This window comes from Mus caroli, unplaced genomic scaffold (assembly GCF_978045245.1).
Source record: "Mus caroli unplaced genomic scaffold, Mus_caroli_1 scaffold_1, whole genome shotgun sequence".
NCBI classification, from domain to species: domain Eukaryota; kingdom Metazoa; phylum Chordata; class Mammalia; order Rodentia; family Muridae; genus Mus; species Mus caroli.
In genome coordinates, this window is record NW_028227256.1 from 118,066,778 (window position 1) to 118,086,938 (window position 20,161).

Here is a 20,161-nt window from a genome sequence, read left to right on the forward strand (position 1 = left end):
ATACATATGTATACACATGAGTTCAAATACTAGCAGTCACAGGAAAACTCAAACATGCAGCATGTGCCCATGCTGTGGAGACAGGAGGATCACTGAGCAAGCTTTGCTGGCTGTGAGCTTAACTCCAAGTTTACTGAAAAACCCTGTCTCAAGGCAATAAGGCAAAGACAGCCAACCAAACCCAATTAAGGCTGATAACCCTAATTTAGTCCTCTCCACATTGATAGGAGAGGGCTGACTTCCTCTAGTTGTCCTCTGATTCCCACATTCATGGATGGTATATATACACACACACACACACACACACACAGAGCACCCCTACCTCCACACAGCCTTACAGAGTCAGAAGATCTAAACTTGCAGGGATGCTTAGCAGAGCCTGCTTCCTTGCCTTTTCCAGCTCTAGAGCACACAAGGTATGGCTTGTGAGCCCATTTACCTATTCAAAGCCAGCTGTGCTATTTCTTCAGATCTCTCTGGTGCCATATCTTCTATTCTGATCTTGGTTTAAAGATATTTCTTTATATGCTTTGTGTGTGTGTGAGTGTGGTAGACAGTATATGTGTGTAGAGGTGTGGGGGGTAGGTAGTATATATGTGTAAAGGTCAGAGGACAATTTATGGGCTGGTTCTCTCCTCCCTCCATGTGAGGAAATTCTGGTGGTCAGGCTTGGCAAAGTGTCTTTATCCAGACATCTGGCTGCACCTTTAGTCTGACCTTTTAGACTCCTAAAGATACTGAGAATGCAGTGTGTTCATGTGAACAGTTCAAGATCATCATCCAATAATAGTGGTTCTGTAATTCACTATATAGACCAGGCTGGTCTTGAACTTGTGATGCTCCTGCACCCGACTCTTCTCAGATGTTCAAATACATGCTACGAGGATGAGGTCAAGGGCACTGCTCCTGTGGTGTCTGGTCTACTATGATCTATATAGCACCAGGCTTGAGGCTAAGCCTTTGGTCTTTGCTCTCACACACAGCCCTACATTTGGACTCCGGTTCTTGGTCCCGCCTGTGTCTTTGGATAACAACTGTTATTCATTTGCAGGAAGAATGGACTATCTCAGTGTGATGGTTTGTATATGCCCAAGGAGTGGCAGTATTAGAAGGTGTGGCCCTGTTGGAATAGGTGTGGTCTTATCAGAGGGGGTGTGTCACCATGGATGTGGGCTTTAAGACTCTCACCCTAGCTCCCTGGAAGTCAGTCTTCCACTAGCAGCCTTCAGATGAAGATGTAGAACTCTCAGCTCTGCCTGCACCATGACTGCCTGGATGCTGCCGTGCTCCCACCTTGGTGATAATGGACTGAACCTCTGAACCTGTAAGCCAGCCCCAATTAAATGTTGTCCTTTCTAAGACTTGGCTTGGTCATGGTAGCTGTTCACAGCAGTAAAACCCTAAGATCTTCAGCTAGCTTTAATCAGGGAGGAAGAGTCTCAGCTCTGGGGTGGATTCAGGCCTGAATCTGGGCCAGGACACTTATTAGCTGCCATAGCCTCTTCTGATTTGTATTATATCCTTACTAACACTAGCCATATTTCTCATGGCTGCTCAGATGCTTGGTGATGGTACAGCACAGGAAGTGCTTAGGTCAAGAAACCCAGGTGTGGCGGTATATCCTGAGAGATGCAAGATCAGAGGAGCTCAAGGTTCGACATGGTGTCAGATCCATCTCTCCAAGCACTCTGAGCATGAAAGGGCGTGGCAATGTCACTCAGGCCTTCCCCTGCTTAGTGCTTCCCCACAAACACAAACGAAAGCTCCACAGCTCTAGGCCCAAGTTGCTTCTGACAACTCAGCAGGTGCTGTCAAGGTAGCTGTCCTCTTTGGCTTGGGCCTATCTTGGAGGCCCTCTGCTGGCCACAAGGCAGAATCATGGAAAACTGTATGCACAAGTGCTTGCAATGTTGAGATCAGAGGAAAACTGGAAGGAGTCGGGTCTCTCTTTCCACTTTGTGGGCTCTGGGGTTCAAACTCCAGTCATGAGGCTTGGATACATTTGTCTTTACCCACTGAGCCATCCTCATCTCGTCACCCCCAAGAAGGCTCCTTTTAAGCAGCTTGTTGGCCTAAAGCACCCTAAAACCTCCTTGAAGGGGAAGTGTGAGGGGGACCTTTTCTGTTTGATTACTGATCTTGACAGCTTTGGCCTCTGTGAGCTCATGGCTTGTGATCCTTGGAGCTATTGTCCCTTCCTCGTTATGGTTGAGGAGACAGGGCCAGAGAGGACAAGCCACTTCCTCAGTGTCTCATTGTAGTCCTCACAAGATCCACAAACTCCTGGAGGCTGATACTCACTCTCTGGTCTGCTCTTCTCCAGATGACAATCCCCACGGAGGCAGAAGTCCCACTCCCTAATGCCTTTGAAGCTCCCAGATCCAGAGCAGGCTCTTCCAGGCTGAGCTTGCCTCATGTTCTTTCTTTGATGTGTACTCATCCTAGATGCTCCCAAACCTGACTACTTGAAAATAACTCCTTTCTCTGAGCTCCAGAGCAGGGAGCTGTGGCCCCAAAGAGTGGGGATGCAGTGAGCTGCCTGGCCAGCTCACAAACAGCAGAGGTGAAGACTGCAAATCATAAAAGCTGCATTTTTGGGTTCTTAGAATGGATGAAGAAGCCAGAATGATTTAAAAAAAAAAAAGATAGAAAGAAAAGGACCCTGGGGCTGTGGATGTTGCTCAGTGGGTAGAGTCCTTGCCTGGTACACACAAAGCCCCCAGTTCGTTTGCCAGCACTGTAACAGTCGTGGGGTGCATGCTTGTAACCCCAACATTTCAGAAGTGGAAGGCAAGGAGATCAGAAGTTTAAGATCATCTATGACTACAGGGTTTGGGGTCAGCACACGCGACATGGGATCCTCTTTAAAATTTAAAAAAAAAATCAAGAGAATTATACATATTATCTTAAATATCTTTTTGAGATTCTCAGATTGCCCAAGCTGGCCTCAAACTTGCTGGGTAGCAGAGGATGGCCCTGAACTCCTGATCTACCTGCTCTACTTCCTCAGAGCTGGGATTACAGATGTGTATCACTTTGATAAATGCCTTTAGAGAACCAACCCAGAAAACACTCAGGAGAAAAGGTGAGTGGAGATGTCAAGTGCAGCTGCTACTGCCTAGATGCTCAGTGGGAACCTCCTGATCCCAACTCAGCAGGCAGCCTCGGAACCAGAGAAGGGTTATCCTGTTTCCGCTCCTTCAACCTGTGTCTGATTCAGGCTGAGCAGATGTATCTGGCTGGGTGACTCAGACCCCGTCCCAGGCAGCTTGCTTCCCTAATGGGAACTGTATTAGTTACTTTTCTCTCTGGTGTGACAAAATACCTGGGAGGAACAAGTAAAGGAAGGAAGGGTTTACTGTGGCTCACAGTTGGAGGGCACGGTCCACCAAGGTGGGCATGGTCCATCATGGTGGGCAGTCAAGAGGCAGCTGCTCACACTGCATCAGTCAGAAGGCAGAGATGTGAATGGTGGTGTCCTGAGGACCCTGGTCTATGGACCGCTGATGTCACATCCAGTGGGTCTTCCCTCCTCAGTTAGGTCTTTCTGGAGACATTCTGAGGTATGCTTCAGTGATCCTAAGTCCTTTCAAGTTGACTCTCACTACTAAGCAGCACAGGAAGTGATCTCAGTAGCCCCCAGGCCTTGGAAACATGGTTTCCAAACAGGAAGTCTACATGCTGCACAGCAACTGAAAACCAAAAGCTTGCCCTCCTCCACACACTGACAGGCGTAGATGCTAAACCCAGAGGGGAAGACTTCCTTCCAAAGGGCATGCAGCCAAGGTTTTATCTCCTGTGTGGATATCAACCCACAGACTGAATGGGGCACTACTGAGCAATCCTAGGCTGCCTATAGCATGCTTCCTACACAAAGCATCAACAAAGGCACAGCTGCTCCCCTCGGGCAAGCCTGAGCATCTGCCTCTGGAGGATCCTGATCCTTTGTGGATGACTGCATGTATTAACATCATTTCCGGTGCTGGCCTTTCAACTGGCCAAGGTTACAGCAGAATGGCACTCACACCCGTGACTGGAGCACACAGGGGGCAGAGGCAGATGCCAGCGTAAGGCCACCTTGCTCTACAAAGTGAGCACCAGGCAGAGCGACACAGTGACTGTCAACCATGATCAGAGTAGACAAGGTACAACAGGAGGCTTATATATGGCGATTCAATACTTTATAAATGCAACTACACGAGAACCACTCAGTTAGGTTCCTTGCCCCATCAGTGGTTGGCTGAACCTACCAGGGATGAGATAAGACCACCTCAGTGCCTCATCTGCAGTCTATAGGAAGGCAACCCGTACTTACAAACACACACAGTAAAGACCTCTGCAGCCATAATTACTAAATGCCAGGTGTTAGAAACCCAAGAAGTGGTCAAAATTTAGTTACATCTGGCAATTTTGGATTTCATTGACAACACAACTTTATAATTAGATGCCACTGAGAACATTCTAGAGTGTAAGGACTCCTCTAATATTTGACTGTTAAATTTGACTTGTTCACTTTCAGACATCATCACAATGAGCTTCGTTTACAGGGCTCAAAGGAAGTCAGCTCTGACCAAATGCCAAGCATTGTCCAGGATAAAGTCTCAGCCTGGATGAGTGACTGTGGATGGTGCCCTGCACTGAGCCGGAGCCCCACCTCAAGTTATGCTGCCAAGAATCTGAATGAGCATCATCACCTTTCTGCTTTCTCATTTTCACTTGTGCATATGGGAACAGGTCTGAGGCTGACAGTGGATGTCAAGTGCTTCCATGTAACGGACACAGGGTCTTTCAAACCCAGAGTGCATCATCAATGCCGTAGGTGGACCACCATGTCCGCCTGGCACTTATGTGCTTCAGGGACCCTAACTCTGCCATGGCAAGTGCTCTACACGTGTTGTGTGTAGCCCTTTAGTTCTGAAACAAACAAACAAACGAACAAAGGCTTGTCTGGCTAGGCAAGGTGATGTATGCTTCTGATGCTAGCATTCTTAGGAGTCAAAGACAGTAGGGTCTCTGTGAATTCAAGACTAGCCTGTTCCACACTAAAACTCTATCCAGGAAAGTCTGTATAGTTACTCAGTGGTATTCCACTTCTCTGACTGTAAGGGTCAACACTGTCTAACTTTTCCTTTTGTTAAGTGCTAAGACTCCCAGGCGCCACTTTCAAACGTTTCTTGTTCCCACAGAGCTGATCTTTGCCTTCCATCTTGTTAAATGCAGTATCTAGTTGTGACAGGGTGAGACAGTGCAGAGGCTCCTCCATCTTGTATCCTTGCTGAGGTCGTTTCAGGGTTAACTAGAATCTGATTTTCTTCATGGAAAGAGAATCTCATGGGAAATTACTCAACTCTTTCCTAGGACTGAGGTCAAGATGTCCCAGGAAATTTATCTTAGCTTCTGTTAAACTGCCTGCTTGTGTATGACCACCCCCTGCAGCTGCAGAGTAATATACCAGCACACACTTTTGCCTTTAAAAGCTTCTTTCTCTAAATGCTTAGGCCTATACTTGGGTCTAAAATCTCCGAGTGTAGCCCCAGCTGGTGGGAAGTGTATCCATCTCTGATGGGCTCTCCTAAACGGCTTTGGTCACCCAAGGATTCACTTCTTCACCTCCCATCTTGCTGTAGGGATGCTGAGATCGTACAGGCCTCCCTACTGTGCCTGTGTTTTAAGTAGTTTCTGAGGACTTGAACTCAGACTCTTTATCTCCACAGCCCAATTACTTGTTCTTGAAAACAACCAACCAACCAAAATAAGCCCATTGTAAAATCAGGAATATACCAAGAGGGAAAGGTATAAAAACCATTAAAACAGTGATAAAATTTGTTTTATGGAAGTATTTAAAAATAAAATATTATCATCATAGCAAAGACAAAAAGATCCTAAAGGTGATAAGTTCCTTTTTAAAGGGTACTGGGGAGGGGGAAGTTGGGCAAAGTCAGTCCAGGCGGAAGGCAGATTGCCTCAGTGTGAGAACTGCCTGCGGTCTGCTGGCTTCTTACTGATGTGTTTAAAGATCTTGGACTTCTCCACTTTCTTTGTTTTCTGGTAGCCGAATCCCCCACCACCGCCTCTCTTCTTAAGCTTGCCATCATGGCTGCTTACATCTACAGGTAACTGTTAAGGAGGCCAACAACAGAGAGCACTAGCTGTTCAGGAGAAAGCCCAACCCACCCAGTACTGCCCCCCCCCCCCCCCGCCACACTCCCCTCGACCAAGGGAGATGTGGGGCCTGAAGCTGTGCAACGAACCTGCATGAGACTAAGAGAGAAAATAGGCTTGTACGCCAAAATGAACACCAATGCCTTGGAAGTCAGCTGTGGTGGCTTCAATCAGCACGACAGAGCACAACAAACACGCGTCACTGCGCATGCCTTTCAGGTCTGCTGAGACCAGAGTCAGAGAGGCTCATGAGCTAGGCAGTGATTCCTTCTCATACAACCCAATTCTCACTACAGCAGACTGCCACAAGCTCTCGGGTGAAGCTCATCTATCTGATCCGGCAATCCCCTCAGGAGTTACTAATATGGTCGACACTCAAGCACATCTGTGCAGACATCCGTGCACCACACTGCAATGGAAGCAACTGGAAGGTACCTTTGTCCCTCCCCTAGACCAAGGCTCAGGTTAGGTTTCTGTGGCCAGTCTGGCCATTTCTGTGTAGGTAACCCTCTGGTGGCTACACGGGGATAGAACTCCGAGAGCTCTCACCTCTCTTCAGCTACTTCCCACCTCTCTGTGCCTCTACCCTGAGACACAACTGCCTGCTTTTCACTAACAGTCACATTGCTGTCTCAATATTCTTCTGTGTGTCTGCATGTGGCCATGGAGGTCAGAGGGCAACTGAGATGTTCAGCTCTCTCCTTCTACACTGAGTCCCAGAGGTCAAACTTGGGTGCCAGGCTTGCTGGGCAATCACTTTTGCCCACTGAGCTACCCTGCCAACCAGCCTTAGTTCTTCAGAGACTTAAGTCTTGAGCTGCCTTAGTCTGGTAAGTCCCACCCCAGTGACAAGTCCCATGTTCTATGCTACTGCAGGTCGACACACAATGGCCAAGGGGAACACCAGAGCCTGTGGCTGGCAGCTGAAGTACACTTCAACTTACTGTAGAACCCCAGCAGCTCTGCTAAGTCCCTCAATTGTAGCACAACATCACAAAGGATACTCAGATCAACAAAAGGAGGGACCTTAAAACCAAAAGACAGAGCAACCTGAGGCAAATTTAAGTTGTTGACATTGAAGATCTGCTTGAGAGAGTGAGAGTCATACGCTCGTATGTAGGATTTGTATGCTTCCTGGGCAGACTTGTGGAGAAAGTAGTTCTTTTCGATCAGTTTTTCCAGCTGAAATAGAAAGAGAAAAAGCAGATGTCAACTATTAGAACAGTTATCCAAAAAGCGCCTGTCCCAGCCTGTCCTTGCCTCCGGCAGCACAGGTGCAAGACTGAGGTTCCAGCAGGCCCACCCGAGAGCAGGACCCATGTAGGAAGGATCCTGGAGGACCTCAGAGTCCAAGCCAGCATCACCCACAAGAGGGAGTGAGCTGGGAGTGACTGCAAAACTCCACAAAATCGTATTGGGGCAGGTGACCTCTTCCCCAGAAAGATAAACAGAAAGTGTACCTGAGACTGGATATCAGAAACTTTAGACCAGGAGAAGTCAAACTGATTCAACGGAACCTAGAGAAACAACAGTTAGGTATTAGTAAGGGGGCACTCAGGATTAGATGTATGAAGACTATAGTGTCCCATCAGCAGCGACATCAAGGGACAGTGCTAGTCCTGAGAACAGAAATGCCTGGGCTGTGGAACCCCCAGGACAGGGACAGCGATCTGCTGCTTACTACCTCCCATCATCAGAGCACTCCATCTCCACGGAGTTCATATGGGTCCAGCGTGGCAGCCCCCATTTCTTTCTTGAAAGTTGAGGTGAGGAACTGAGCAGAGGCAGGCAGCTGCCCCAGCTCCCCTGACCCTGACATTCAGGGTGGTAAATGATTACCTATGTTTTTCCTATTTTCTAGTAGGGCTGGCCTTGAACCTGCTGTAATCCTCCTGCCTCTGCTTCTTGATTGCTGGGGTTATAGGTGTATACTTCCATGCCTGGGATGACCACCTCTTCCCCTATACCAGGAGAGGGGTCTCAATACCACTGTGTCCTGTGCTAATGACACTGAGTCCATGCCAAGATGACGCCAGCTCTGCTAATAATTTACCAAATATTGCCTTTATACAGCTGGGAAAACATATAGAACCTGTGTTTGTGCTACAGACTGGGGAAGATAGTAGGTGTACTAGGACTGGCTGCTGCCCTCCCCTAGGAAGGCATGTGCCGTGGCCCAGAGAACAGACAGGGAAGTGATGCAGGACCTGTCAGGGTGCATTTGTGTGCTGGGAGCACAACTTGCTGAACAGTATCCTGTGGAGACCCAGGGCAAGGGCAGCAATGCAGGCCCAGCAGTGCAGGGGCCTCAGGGCAACTTCAGGAATCTGTGTCATACTGTAGGAAAGAGGAAATCCATGTGGCAAGATGGTGTCATGGAGTCAGTGTCATGGACAAGCAGGCCAGTCATGTACCTACCAGGCCTAGCAACAAGGAGGCCAAATGTAGCCTGCATGCATCCTTTCCTGGCAAGATGGAATAAGGGCAAAGCCAGGCAGGTTGGGGATTAGCTGGAGACCAGAAAATATACAAACCACTTTCTTAAACAAAAAGACCGAGGAGGCTGAGGCTGAAGCAGAGCTTCCTAGGGAGACTTGAGATGGGAAAGCACTGGCTGCACAGGGACCAGGAAGTGCTGGAAAGAGTCAGGAGAGGGAGGAGGAGGAGGCCGAAACAGGGAGAACACAGATCTGCTTGTCTATGACAGAGAGAGATCGGGAAGATGCTACACAGCAGGCTGCAGGGGTGCTGGCCGGGGGAGCAGAGAACCAGAAAGGAGAGCCTCCAACAGTTGCTGAGGAAACGCAGCTGAGACAAAGCCACGGGCCTGCTCCTTCTGTCCATGCTGCCAGGCAAAAACACATTTTATTCCCTCACCCAGTGACCTAGCACTGTTTGACACCAATTCAACCTCGACTCTGACATCAACAGAGATGGTACCTGAGAAGAATTCTCATAGCAACGAGTTTCCTCCCAACTTAAGATTTTCCAAACAAAGGCTTTTACCTTGGATTGTTTCAAGTAACGAAGGAAACCCAACTCTTCAGGGCGCAGGATGAGCAGGGCGTGCCCTCTTCCATTCAGGCCCCTGGCTGTTCTACCTACACGATGAATGTATTCCTATGGCGAGGCAAGAAAATCTGGCTTAAATTATGAAGCATTCATGAGTCTGCCACTAGCACTCTGTGTCCCTTAATGGAAGGAAGCAGGCTGAAACACCTACACTACATGGTGTACCAATCACAGGGCAGAGCCAACTTTACCGTCACATCCTCTACACTCTGGGCCAGCCAGCATTCTCTTTGTGGATACCACCCCTTATTGGGGCCAGCCACCAAAGCAAGAGGAGCTTCACCTATCAGCCATACCAACACTGTGTAAGAAAAGCCCATAAGCCAGTCACATCAACAAAGACCTATTAAAATGACTATTATAGTTCTCCTTCAAAGAAATTTTCTAAGGAAATTAATTTAAGTGCTAGCCAATACTTTATTATAGCTCGTTGTTTATTGGAAGTACTTCTGTGTGTAGAAGTCGGGTGGAGGCCAAGTGGCTTCCTCTGCGGTCCTCCGCCTTGCTTGTCCAGGCAGGCTCTCACTGAACTTGGAGCTTGCTGTTTCAGTTCGATGGCCCCACAAGCCCTCAGAGTCTGTTTGTCCCCATTCTCCCCCCTCCCCTGCTAGTGCTGGGGTTACAGAAGCACTGTGCATGCCTGGTCTTTACATGGTTAGTTATCCCACTGCAGACTCTACAGACCTTTATTTACTTCCTTCCGCAATGTTACTTCCTCCAGACACCAGCTGGACACATCAGTCTAAGGACCTAGCATTCTTAAAGTCACAGATGCCACTCAAACCACTTCACAGCCCTTTGAGCCCCACAGGTCTCTGACCCTCAACACCAGTAACAGCCTACAGCTGACAGCGTGGCTGTTCTGTACAGCTGAGCCGCACAGATGGAAAGGACATGCTTCTTTGGGCAAGCGCACTCCTCAGATCTCCTCTCAAGACACCAGTTACCTTGGGGTCATCGGGAGGGTCGTACTGAACAATCCAGTCCACTTCAGGGATGTCCAGCCCTCTGGCTGCCACATCAGTACACAGCAGTATTCCCGAATCCGCGTTGCAGAACTGGAAGAACGTGGTTGTTCGCTTATTTTGCTTTTGCTTTCCCTAGATTCAAAATCAACAAGAGCACAAAAACCATTCAAGTTGTATGTGAGAGTTGAACGTACAAATAACCAATTGTGGAGCTGCTACCACACTTTGGAGCAACCTTACTCCAGCCTAGGCCCTATCACCCCAACTGGACCCAAGCCTTTTGAGAGGGAGGGTGTCTTCCATTAGCCTGCATTTACCTGTGTTATAACACTACTGTGTGAAGTACTCTGCTCACACTGACCCCACTGCCCTCTCCTGTCCCCTCCCACTCCTGCACATTCCCTCCATGTCCCTCTTCCTTTCATGTCTTTGTGTGATTCAAGAAGTGAACAAAACCAGGGGTGAAGGGGACTGCAGGCACACCCAGTAGTATACGACTGAGGAAACATCTAACAACCATTAGCCTCCTACAGATCCTCAGGGAGGGGCAGAGCCTTGAGAGACCCTCCCACCATCTAATCTTCAAGTAGCCACTGGTATCTTCAGATCCATGCAGCCCCGCTCATCCTCTGGGAGAGGAACCACCCAGATCTGTGTTCAGAGGGAGTAATCCCTCCAATCCCAAATGCACAGGCTCTCCCTGTTTCTTAACAAGCTCCCTGCCACCACTTACATGGATGGCCAAGACGGGAAGGTCAATGTAGTTCAACAGCTCATAGTGGTACTTCACAGACATACAAGATGAAAAGAAGACCATCACCTTCTTCTTCCGGTTCTTCTTAAGGAATGTGAAAAGCAGAAGGAACCTCTTCTCAGAGGGACAAACAACATAGCCCTGAAACGGTGGGAGTGAACAGGTTACTCACAAAAGAATGTGACTGAACACAGCAATATACTGCAAGGTCTTTCTGCCATGGTTAAGGACTATACCAACTCAACAACTCCAATTATATAGAACCGTTTACTCACTGAAAGAATTTGCCTTGGAGCTAGAAAGACAGCTCAGCTCAGCAAGTAAAGGGCTGAGGACAGGTACCCATGGCAATGCTGGGTAAGTGTGGCAGCCAGCATTGTAATCCCAATGCCCAGCAAATGGGATCAGTGGGACAAACTGGCTAGCTAGATTAGCTGAGTCTACAAGCACTGGTTCAAATGAGATTCTTCTCAATATTCAAACGGTGAGCCATTAGGAAGTCATCTGACATTACACACACACACACACACACACACACACACACACACACACACTTTCTCAAGCTTAAACTTGTTTTCATGAACTCAGATCTGGCATCTCTTTCTGACTTTCACAGCAATGTACTTATTCCCAAGCTAGTTTCCTCTCTACCACCCAACTTCCCTGGCACCCCATGGCAACAATTAAATAACAAGTTCTGCTGTATTAAAATTAGTAGTGACTGATGCTTCCATTAACAGAATAGAAGTTGGCTGGGTCATTCAGAGTTCATAGTATTTTATACAAAAGAGTCAGAGACACTGAACCCAAGTCTGCTAATCTGACTCCCATCCATCAGTCACTGTGCTCTGTGGATCATTCTGAAGAAGCGCAAGGAAACACCACGTACAATCCTTCAGGGCGTCACTTACTTACTTTTAAATATGTACTAAGCTAGTCATAAACAGTACCTGCTCAAGGCCATCCACTGTGGCAACCTCTTTGTCGTCGTCAACACCCACGTACAAAGGCTCCTTTTTTAGAGAAATTCTTGCCAAGTCTTCAACTTTTCGAGTTTGTGTGGCAGAAAAGAGCATGGTTTGCCTACGTGCTAAAAAGACACAAAAGTTGCCAACCTTCCAAAGAATCCCATAACTGCTTCACAATTACACTTTAGGAAGAGAGTCCTGGAAGAGGGGCTATGCTGTTGGTATACATACCCTGATAACATCAAGAGTAAGGTTATAATGTGAATTTTAGGTCTATAGACATGATAACTTAGGTGAAATGGACAAAACTTAAGCACATTAAACCCGAGTGATGGGAGTTATGGCTTCCCCAGCCACCAGCAATGCCTTCTTCAAACTATTCAAAAGAAAAGGAGCTATATAACCCTACAACTTGTAGTCAATGTTCACGGGAAATTTTTGCAGTCTCATGCTACAAACAACACACACACCTGTCAACAGCTGACTGAATAAACAAACAACGCAGGTGACATGCCATCACTTTGTTTGTGGTTATGATTTTCAAGCAGTACACAAGAGTATCAGAAATTAGCTACTTAAAGGCGATAGGTTTACTTATTTTTAAATTAAGTGTTTGTGTGTCTGTATACTAAGTAAGCTGCCTCCAGAAGCCAGAGGGGTAGATTCCCCTGGAGTTAAGAGTTACATACAGGTGATGACCATGTGGTGTGGGGTGATGGGAACCAAACCTGGGTCTCTGCAAAAGCAGTATGTGCTCTTAGTTGCTGGGCCATCTCTCTGGGCCCTAGTTTATTTTTTGAGGCCGAGTCTCAGCAGTTCTGGGGTCAAGGTCTCAGGGATGCCCTTGACTCCTGCTTCCACACTTGCTTTTCTTCATGTCAATCATTTCAGCACAACACTGCACTAAGCACAGGATCATGACCTTAAAGATCCAGACTACTGACCCTGCATTTTTTTTTTTTAAGATTTATTTATTTATTATATGTAAGTACACTGTAGCTGTCCTCAGACACTCCAGAAGAGGGCGCCAGATCTCGCCACGGATGGTTGTGAGACACCATGTGATTGCTGGGATTTGAACTCTGGACCTTCGGAAGAACAGTCGGGTGCTCTTACCCACTGAGCCATCTCACCAGCCCCTGACCCTGCATTTTAATTTTAGTTTATGAGCTATGGTAATGTGCTATATGAAGCCAACAGAAAAGAACGACTTCTGCAGTCGACAGGCCCACATTCCTCATGTGGCCATAGTAAAATTCTGGTATTAAGATACTATTTTTCCTACAAGATCACCAACCACGTACCCTGTGAGCCCCATGCAGATGCCGTCTACTTACCTGGCAAAAGTTTAATAATTTGCTTTAATTCTTCTTCAAACCCAACATCCAAGATACGGTCAGCCTCATCAATAACCAGACACTGCAGGTTCTTGTACATAAATCCTGGCGTGTTCTGCATGTGGTCCAGGAGCCGGCCGGGCGTGGCCACGATGATGTTGATCCCATTGAGGAGCTTCTGCACCTCAGCAGACCTGTTGCTGCCGCCCATGATCAGCCCATACGTGTGAACGTGGTGCGTCATCAGCTCCTTGAGAACACCAAAGGTCTGCATGGCCAGTTCTCTGGTAGGAGACAGAATCAGGACTCCTGTTCCTAAAAGGCAAAAGGCGACAGAGGGCCGTCTCCACAAGTCCTTAAGAGACACAAATCCCAGTGACATAACAGCAGAGAGACAGGGCCTGCCTTACCATTCCTGGGCATGAACTTCAACTTGACAATGAGCTCGATCACAGGGATGAGGAAAGCGAGGGTTTTGCCACTGCCGGTTTTCGCAGCCGCCAGAAGGTCCCTTAGTATTGCAGAAGACAGGATATTCATTTGACTCATGCAGATGTGTCCTTAGCCCACACTATGCGCTCTGGGCATGCTCTAGATACTAAGTGAGGACACAAGGTGCCTAGCACCTAGCTCACAAAGACTGATACACCAGTAAATAATGCAAGTCTTTAATATAGCCAAACAGGAATCCATACAGAAAACAAAATCAGAGGAACACATATTACAACTGCACAGTCCTCAGGGCAGGCGGGGATGTCCCTGTGTCAGTGTCAGCCATACCTGCCTTCCAGAAGTGGCCTGATACTTTTATGCTGGATCTCCGTCATGCGCTTGAAGCCCATTTCTTCTATGGCCTTCAGGGTGTTCTCATTGACGAGGTTAGACAAGGAAGCAAATGAAGTGTCCTCAAAAGCACCTAGCAGGAGATTGTTCACTATCAGCAAGCTCTGTGGTCAGAGTGCTTGCCTAAATCCACCTGCTCCTTACAAGAGCTCTGTGGTCACACTGCTGCCTAAATCTACCCGCTCCTTAAAAGAGCTCTGTGGTTACATTGCTGCCTAAATCTACCCACTCCTTACAAGAGCATCTTACGGTGAGAAGACACTAATGCCCAATCACTGCTAAGATAATGATGAGAAAAACCCACAGAATAAGAAATGTCTTACAGTATAAAAATATGTAAACCCTGGGGCTGGAGAGATGGCCTAGAGATTAAGAGCAGTTGCTGCTGTTGCAGAGGACCTGGGTACCGTTCCAAGCACCCACATGGCAGCTCTTAGCCATCCACAATCCTAGTTCCAGGAGTAAAATGACTACTAATCTCCATGGGCACTAGGCATGCATGGTGCACACGCATACACACTGGCAAAGTGCCAAAAACATAAGCTTGGCAGTAATGATGGTCCTGACTTGTGACCAATGTTTGGGAAAACATGTTTCCAGTGTGGCAAGGATAAACTACTAGATACATAACGCTTTTATAAATCAGGCTTTGTTAGATGATTTTCCCCCCATCAGAGTCCAGATAAGAGCTCTGATTTTTTTTTTTTTTTAAAGATTTTCCTTTTAGTCACATGTCTGTTTGGGAGCAGACATGTGTACATGAATGCTGACCCCCATAGACGCCCTGGAGCTAGAACTACCTGTGCACAGGCTGTTGTGAGACACTATTGTGGGTACTGTCTCTGGTCCCTTGCTTTCAGCTGCTGAGCACCTCTCCAGCCCCAGGGAGCACGTTTAGGACAGGGTACTGTGAAGGCTAACCACACCGTGAACCCCAATACTGTACTGCTTACTGGACAAACCTGTTCTAGTTGTGGTGTGGCTTAGCCTTAACACCTTTAGTCCCTCTGGCTGGAATACAGATAGGCTCTTAGTTCACACCTTTAATCCCTCTGGTTGGAATACAGACATGCCCTCAGTTCACTCCTTTAATCCCAAACAATGACAATAAATCAGTTTGTACAAATAGCACCCATGCCAAATTAGAGAAAGATTTGACAGAATAATATATGCCCAATTCTCACAAGAGCAGAAATTTAAGCAACTTAAGAGAAATACTGGGGGGAAGAGAGGACAGAGTTTTATACTAGGATGTAATAGAGACAGGTTGTAGAAAGAGAACAAGCTCGACACAGATGAAGATAGAATGAACCAGAGCATGAGCCAGAAGATTAGAACATATGAGGCCAAGCAGAACAATTCAGTCAGAAGCTGAAAGAAGCCAGTTTGAATCAGTCAACATGGAAAGGAACAGCTAAATCAACCATCCAGCCAGAGTTCAGAAAGATCTAGAATAAAGGTGAGCTTATTCAGCTGTATGTCTAAGATACTGAAAACATTCTAGACCTAGATAAGCTTCCAGGGCTCTGCCCAGGTTAGCAGACAGAAGCAGTAAGCCTCGGAGACAACAGTTACAGCAGGGAGTAAGCTGCTTTTACAGAAGGTAGTGTGCATTCAGTGCACTCTTGACTTCTATCTTGAATTTCAGCAAACTTATTGGGATACAGCCCCACTGTCAAAAAGGAACATCTAAATTGGCACTGGGTTGGAGAATTCTTTGTGTGTGTGTATGTGTGTGGCACTAAATGCTGGTCAAGTGGCTATTCTATGTATCTCAAGATGATGTGTGGCACCTCCACACTACATATGTCAGGACTGCCCAGTCAGGCTTGGACTGTACAACCTCTGGTGCTAACGGGGACATTTCTGAGAAAAGCTTGTTGCTTGACTTGGGGTGCCAAACTGTCCTGGCTAAGAATCACTTCTGTAACTTCTGTATTTTCTCTGTAGACTGCACTCAGTACAGTACCAAGTGACTTAGCGATCTCATTTACACATTAAAATACTGGTGTCCGACCTCAGCAGGAAGCAAGCAAGCAAAATCTCCCAAGAACAGCCCAAACAACTCCTACATAATTCTGGTTAGAGCAATAGATTCCAGCCTAAATTCTTAAATCCCAGAAGCTGTGAGAATATGAAGCACTTTAAATATTAGGAACATAGAGAAAGGGAAAAAAGCAGGTGGGTGGGGTGTGGAGGGGGAGGGGTTTGGAGAAAAGTGCCCAGGTACCACAAAATACAAGATAAAGGAAAACTGCACAAAGATACAAAACTCGGTGCTGGCTGGTAATTAAAGGTCACAACAGGACCTGCAGTCATGCAGAGAAATGGTGACATTTCTAAGACAAGACACCTGGAAAAGTCCCTGGCCATCACCTGTCAGCCCTAGGGGCAGGCTGGGCACCTCGCTGTCATCTGCCTTTTTCACATCATCTTCTGGCTCCTCACAAGCCTCAGCACTTTCTTCAGTTTTCGCTTTTTTTTTATCTTGGTTTAAAAAACAAACAAACAAAAACCGTTTTATACTTAAAATAACCAATGGGAAAAGAAGATCTGTAATGTAAAGAAATACATTTTTCAAAGCTTAACATTATTTGATACTTGTTACAAACCTTTTTTCAGGGAGAGGCTTGTTTAGTATTTAAATTTTGGGGGTATAAATGATTTGCAAATAAAACAGTGTTTTAAAGTTTCTTAAAGCATTACATTATTCCAGATTAAAAAATGATCACCCACCCCCACAACAATTATCTGTGTAGCCCTCCCTGGCTGTCCTGGAGCTCAACTTACTAGACTGGCCTTGAACTAACAAGATTTGCCTGCCCCTGTCTCCTAAGTGCTGGGATTGACAGCGTACACTAACACCGCCTGCCTCTAAAGAAGGTATTTTAAATCCCACTAAGCAGTATCAGGGCAGCAATCGTGACTTTCACACTTCAGGAGGAAAGAGGCACATGTTTGACTAAGGCACACAGTGCCCTGTACTATCTGCTCACTTGAAAAATCAATGTCCTGATTAAATAATCTTTGTTGCATAGTTTAGAAAGTGTCTAAGTTATGAGAATGGGGACATGGGGGGATATGATCAAGATGCATTGTATACATGTATAAAATTGTCAAAAACAACTAATAAAGTATCTTTGAAAGAAAATGAAAAAAAAAAAAAAGAAAAATCAATGTCTTATTTATTCACAACTTTCCTACGAGTTATCTTACAGACTCTGCACGTAAGTACTTATGGGGAGAGGGCTTACAAAAATATATGGGCAAAAGACAAGTAAATCAAGAGATCAAAGAGTGATTAATGTGAAGTGCCTTCCCACAGAAAGGCCTGGGAGATACTTCCCGTCATCATCATCCCATCATCATCATAGATCCATGTTGTGTTAGTTAAAGTTCGAAATCACGGAAATATACAAATCCAAAAGACTATGTGATGTTAGATCCAGTTTATTTACAAAGCCCAATGAACTGCTCCCTAAAACCTGTAGTGGAGTATTATAAATCTAAAGAAATTCTTATCAAATTTGAACTTTTCCCAAGGGTAGCTAACTTAAAAACACGGACAAATCTAGGGAAAATCTAAAACCTACCTCCCTTGTCTACCAATAAAATGTGTCTTTTAGCTCCCAGGGTAGACTCATGGTGGTGAGCATAGGGGATGCTTCACACAAACAATAGAGAAAAGTGACCAAGAGCTGAAAAGCTATCTGAATGACCAATATTAAAACAAAACAAAACAAAAACCTACCAGGCCCGGCATCATTTGCCATTTTCCTCTTTTTCTTCTTTTTCTTTTTTACTTCTGAATCAGGAGGCGGTGTTGGTGTTGCTTCTCCATTGGCTAAAGTTGTGAGTTTCTGGGGTGACTTTTTAACTTTGGCATTTTCCAAGGTCTCCTCAGGCATGCCTCCACTTTGTGCTTCTGCTGCGACCACAGGCACAGAACGTTTCAGGGCCTTTTTCGCTTTTCCACCTTTTCCTGTTTCTTTAGGCACATCTCCATTTTGAGGTTGGGACAGGCTCGTGTCTGAAGCTTCTGTTTAAAAACAGAACTTACACTGTGACAAGAGAAAGCTTACTTATAAACATTGACCTTCATAGGAGAAATTATGGGTTTTCTGGAACCCCAATCATTTAGTTTTTCTTGTATGTTCACTGTTAAAACCAAATATTGGTACTCTATTATAGAAAAGACACATTTTCTTTATGGAAAAAAAATGTCAATAAAGGAAAGTTGTTTTAACTTCAAAAGACCTTATCTTTTTACCGCTATATAGAAGTCTATGACAGAAAAATGTCAGCAAGATCACATAGTTAAATCAAATGATTAGTAAACAGCAATGAGAAGAAATATATATTTTAACATTAAGCATTTGGCCTGCTGGTGATGGCACACACCTTTAGTCCTAGTACATAAAGTAGCAACGAGGTTATTTTATGGTGTGTGTGTGTCAACACAATATGAGGAACTGTATTAAAGGGTTACAGCATTACAAAGGTTGAGAACCACTGACTTCTATCTTTCAGGTAGGTAACCTAAACAAGCTACAGAAACTGCAACAAGCCAAAATCAAGACCTTAAGGAATTCACTAAAAGTTGTGCGCGACAAAAACACTGGGAGAGTTCTGCTTTTAACATATGAAGAGAATCGCTGCAGGAATGAAAAGAACGGGTTTGGGGGAGACAGCAGTATTACTGGGAAAGCTCCGAGGAAAAAAATCGTAAGTTTGGGCAGGGGATGAGATCCAGCAATTAAGTAAAAGTCGGGAACCATAATGGGTGGTACCTAGATACAAAGTTCTACGTGGGGACTAAAGATGCTGATGGGGGAGTCTAGGGTAATAGGCAGGTTTTGTTAGATGCCTTGCCAATAGAAAGCTAGGGAATAAAGTCCGAGGCCTCCCGCTTTCACCCTGAGTCGAGAAAGCCACGCCGGCAAAGGGCAGAACCAAGGAAGGATCCACGGGGGCTGGGACCCAGGCGGCCTGCTCGTGCCGCGCATCCCCGGCTCCCGCCGGAAGCTGCCCGGCGCACCGCCGAGTTCCTGGGCCCCCCACGTCGTTCGCCAGTGCGGGGTTTAGCACAGCTCACCTTGCAGCTTCAGGTTCCGCTGCCGCAGCTTAGCGTTCCGCTTCTCGATCTTCTTACGCAGGAGTTTCATCTGTAACTGCGACATCTTGCCGGGCCGCCCAGCCGTCTGCACCGAGACAGATGCACGTGCGCAGTTGCAAGTCGGAAGTGTACCTCTGGAGCCTGCGGACCCGCGGGGCGGAAATGCTTCGGGCGGAAACAGTTCCTGGCGAGAGATGGGTTCCCTTTGGAGACCGAATTTCCTGCAGCGCCCCCTGGGGACTGGAGGACGACGCGTTGTGAACCCGTTCGCCTTGCTAATGGCCCCAGAGTTTAACAAACCAAGACTGCACAATAAAAAAGCCGATTGGAAGACGGAATTTCTTGTGGCTCAGAAGAGTCTCTTTCCCTTCACTGCTAGAGAGGTGCCAGTATCCTGTCAGAAGAGGTATAAGTCTTAAAACCTTCTTGGGAGACGGGCGTGGTGGTGTTCGCCTTTAATCTCAGTGTGAGGGAGGCAAGAGCAAGTGGATCTCTGAGCTGAGACCAGCCTGGTCCACAGGGCAGCACTCCACCCCTCCACCCCAGTGCCTCCCAAACAAAACAAAAAGACTAAAGAAACAAAAACAAAAACCCAACAACAAACCCACTTCAATTTGGGCCCTGTATCACACAAACGTCTTTCCTCACCGTATAGTTTTCCCTCAATTTTTCAGGGTGTCGCTCTTCTCTTCTCTTCTCTTCTCTTCTCTTCTCTTCTCTTCTCTTCTCTTCTCTTCTCTTCTCTTCTCTTCTCTTCTCTTCTCTTCTCTTTTCTTTCTTTCTTTCTTTCTTTCTTTCTTTCTTTCTTTCTTTCTTTCCTTTTGTGCTACTTTGCGGTAGATGTATGATGAGTGCCATAGGTAAAACACTGAATTTTTACACGACTTCCACGAAGACAGAAACACAGTTACAGAAAACATACCGACAGGGAAGTTCATGAG

At 46.4% G+C, this 20,161-nt stretch overlaps 1 protein-coding gene across 1 annotated transcript; it reads right to left on the reverse strand.

Annotated features, from left to right (window-relative positions):
• Positions 1–5,809: 5,809 nt before the first annotated feature.
• Positions 5,810–19,363, reverse strand: Ddx18 (DEAD-box helicase 18). Its single transcript, XM_021159637.2, has 13 exons — positions 19,200–19,363; positions 17,856–18,143; positions 16,481–16,591; positions 14,042–14,177; positions 13,672–13,772; positions 13,262–13,576; positions 11,907–12,046; positions 10,936–11,097; positions 10,182–10,334; positions 9,169–9,282; positions 7,623–7,679; positions 7,167–7,344; positions 5,810–6,107 (listed from the first exon to the last, which is right to left on the reverse strand). The coding sequence occupies exons 1-13, from the start codon at positions 19,282–19,284 to the stop codon at positions 5,965–5,967; spliced, it is 1,983 nt and encodes a 660-aa protein (XP_021015296.2). The 5' UTR covers positions 19,285–19,363; the 3' UTR covers positions 5,810–5,964.
• Between the last annotated feature and the right edge of the window lie 798 nt (positions 19,364–20,161).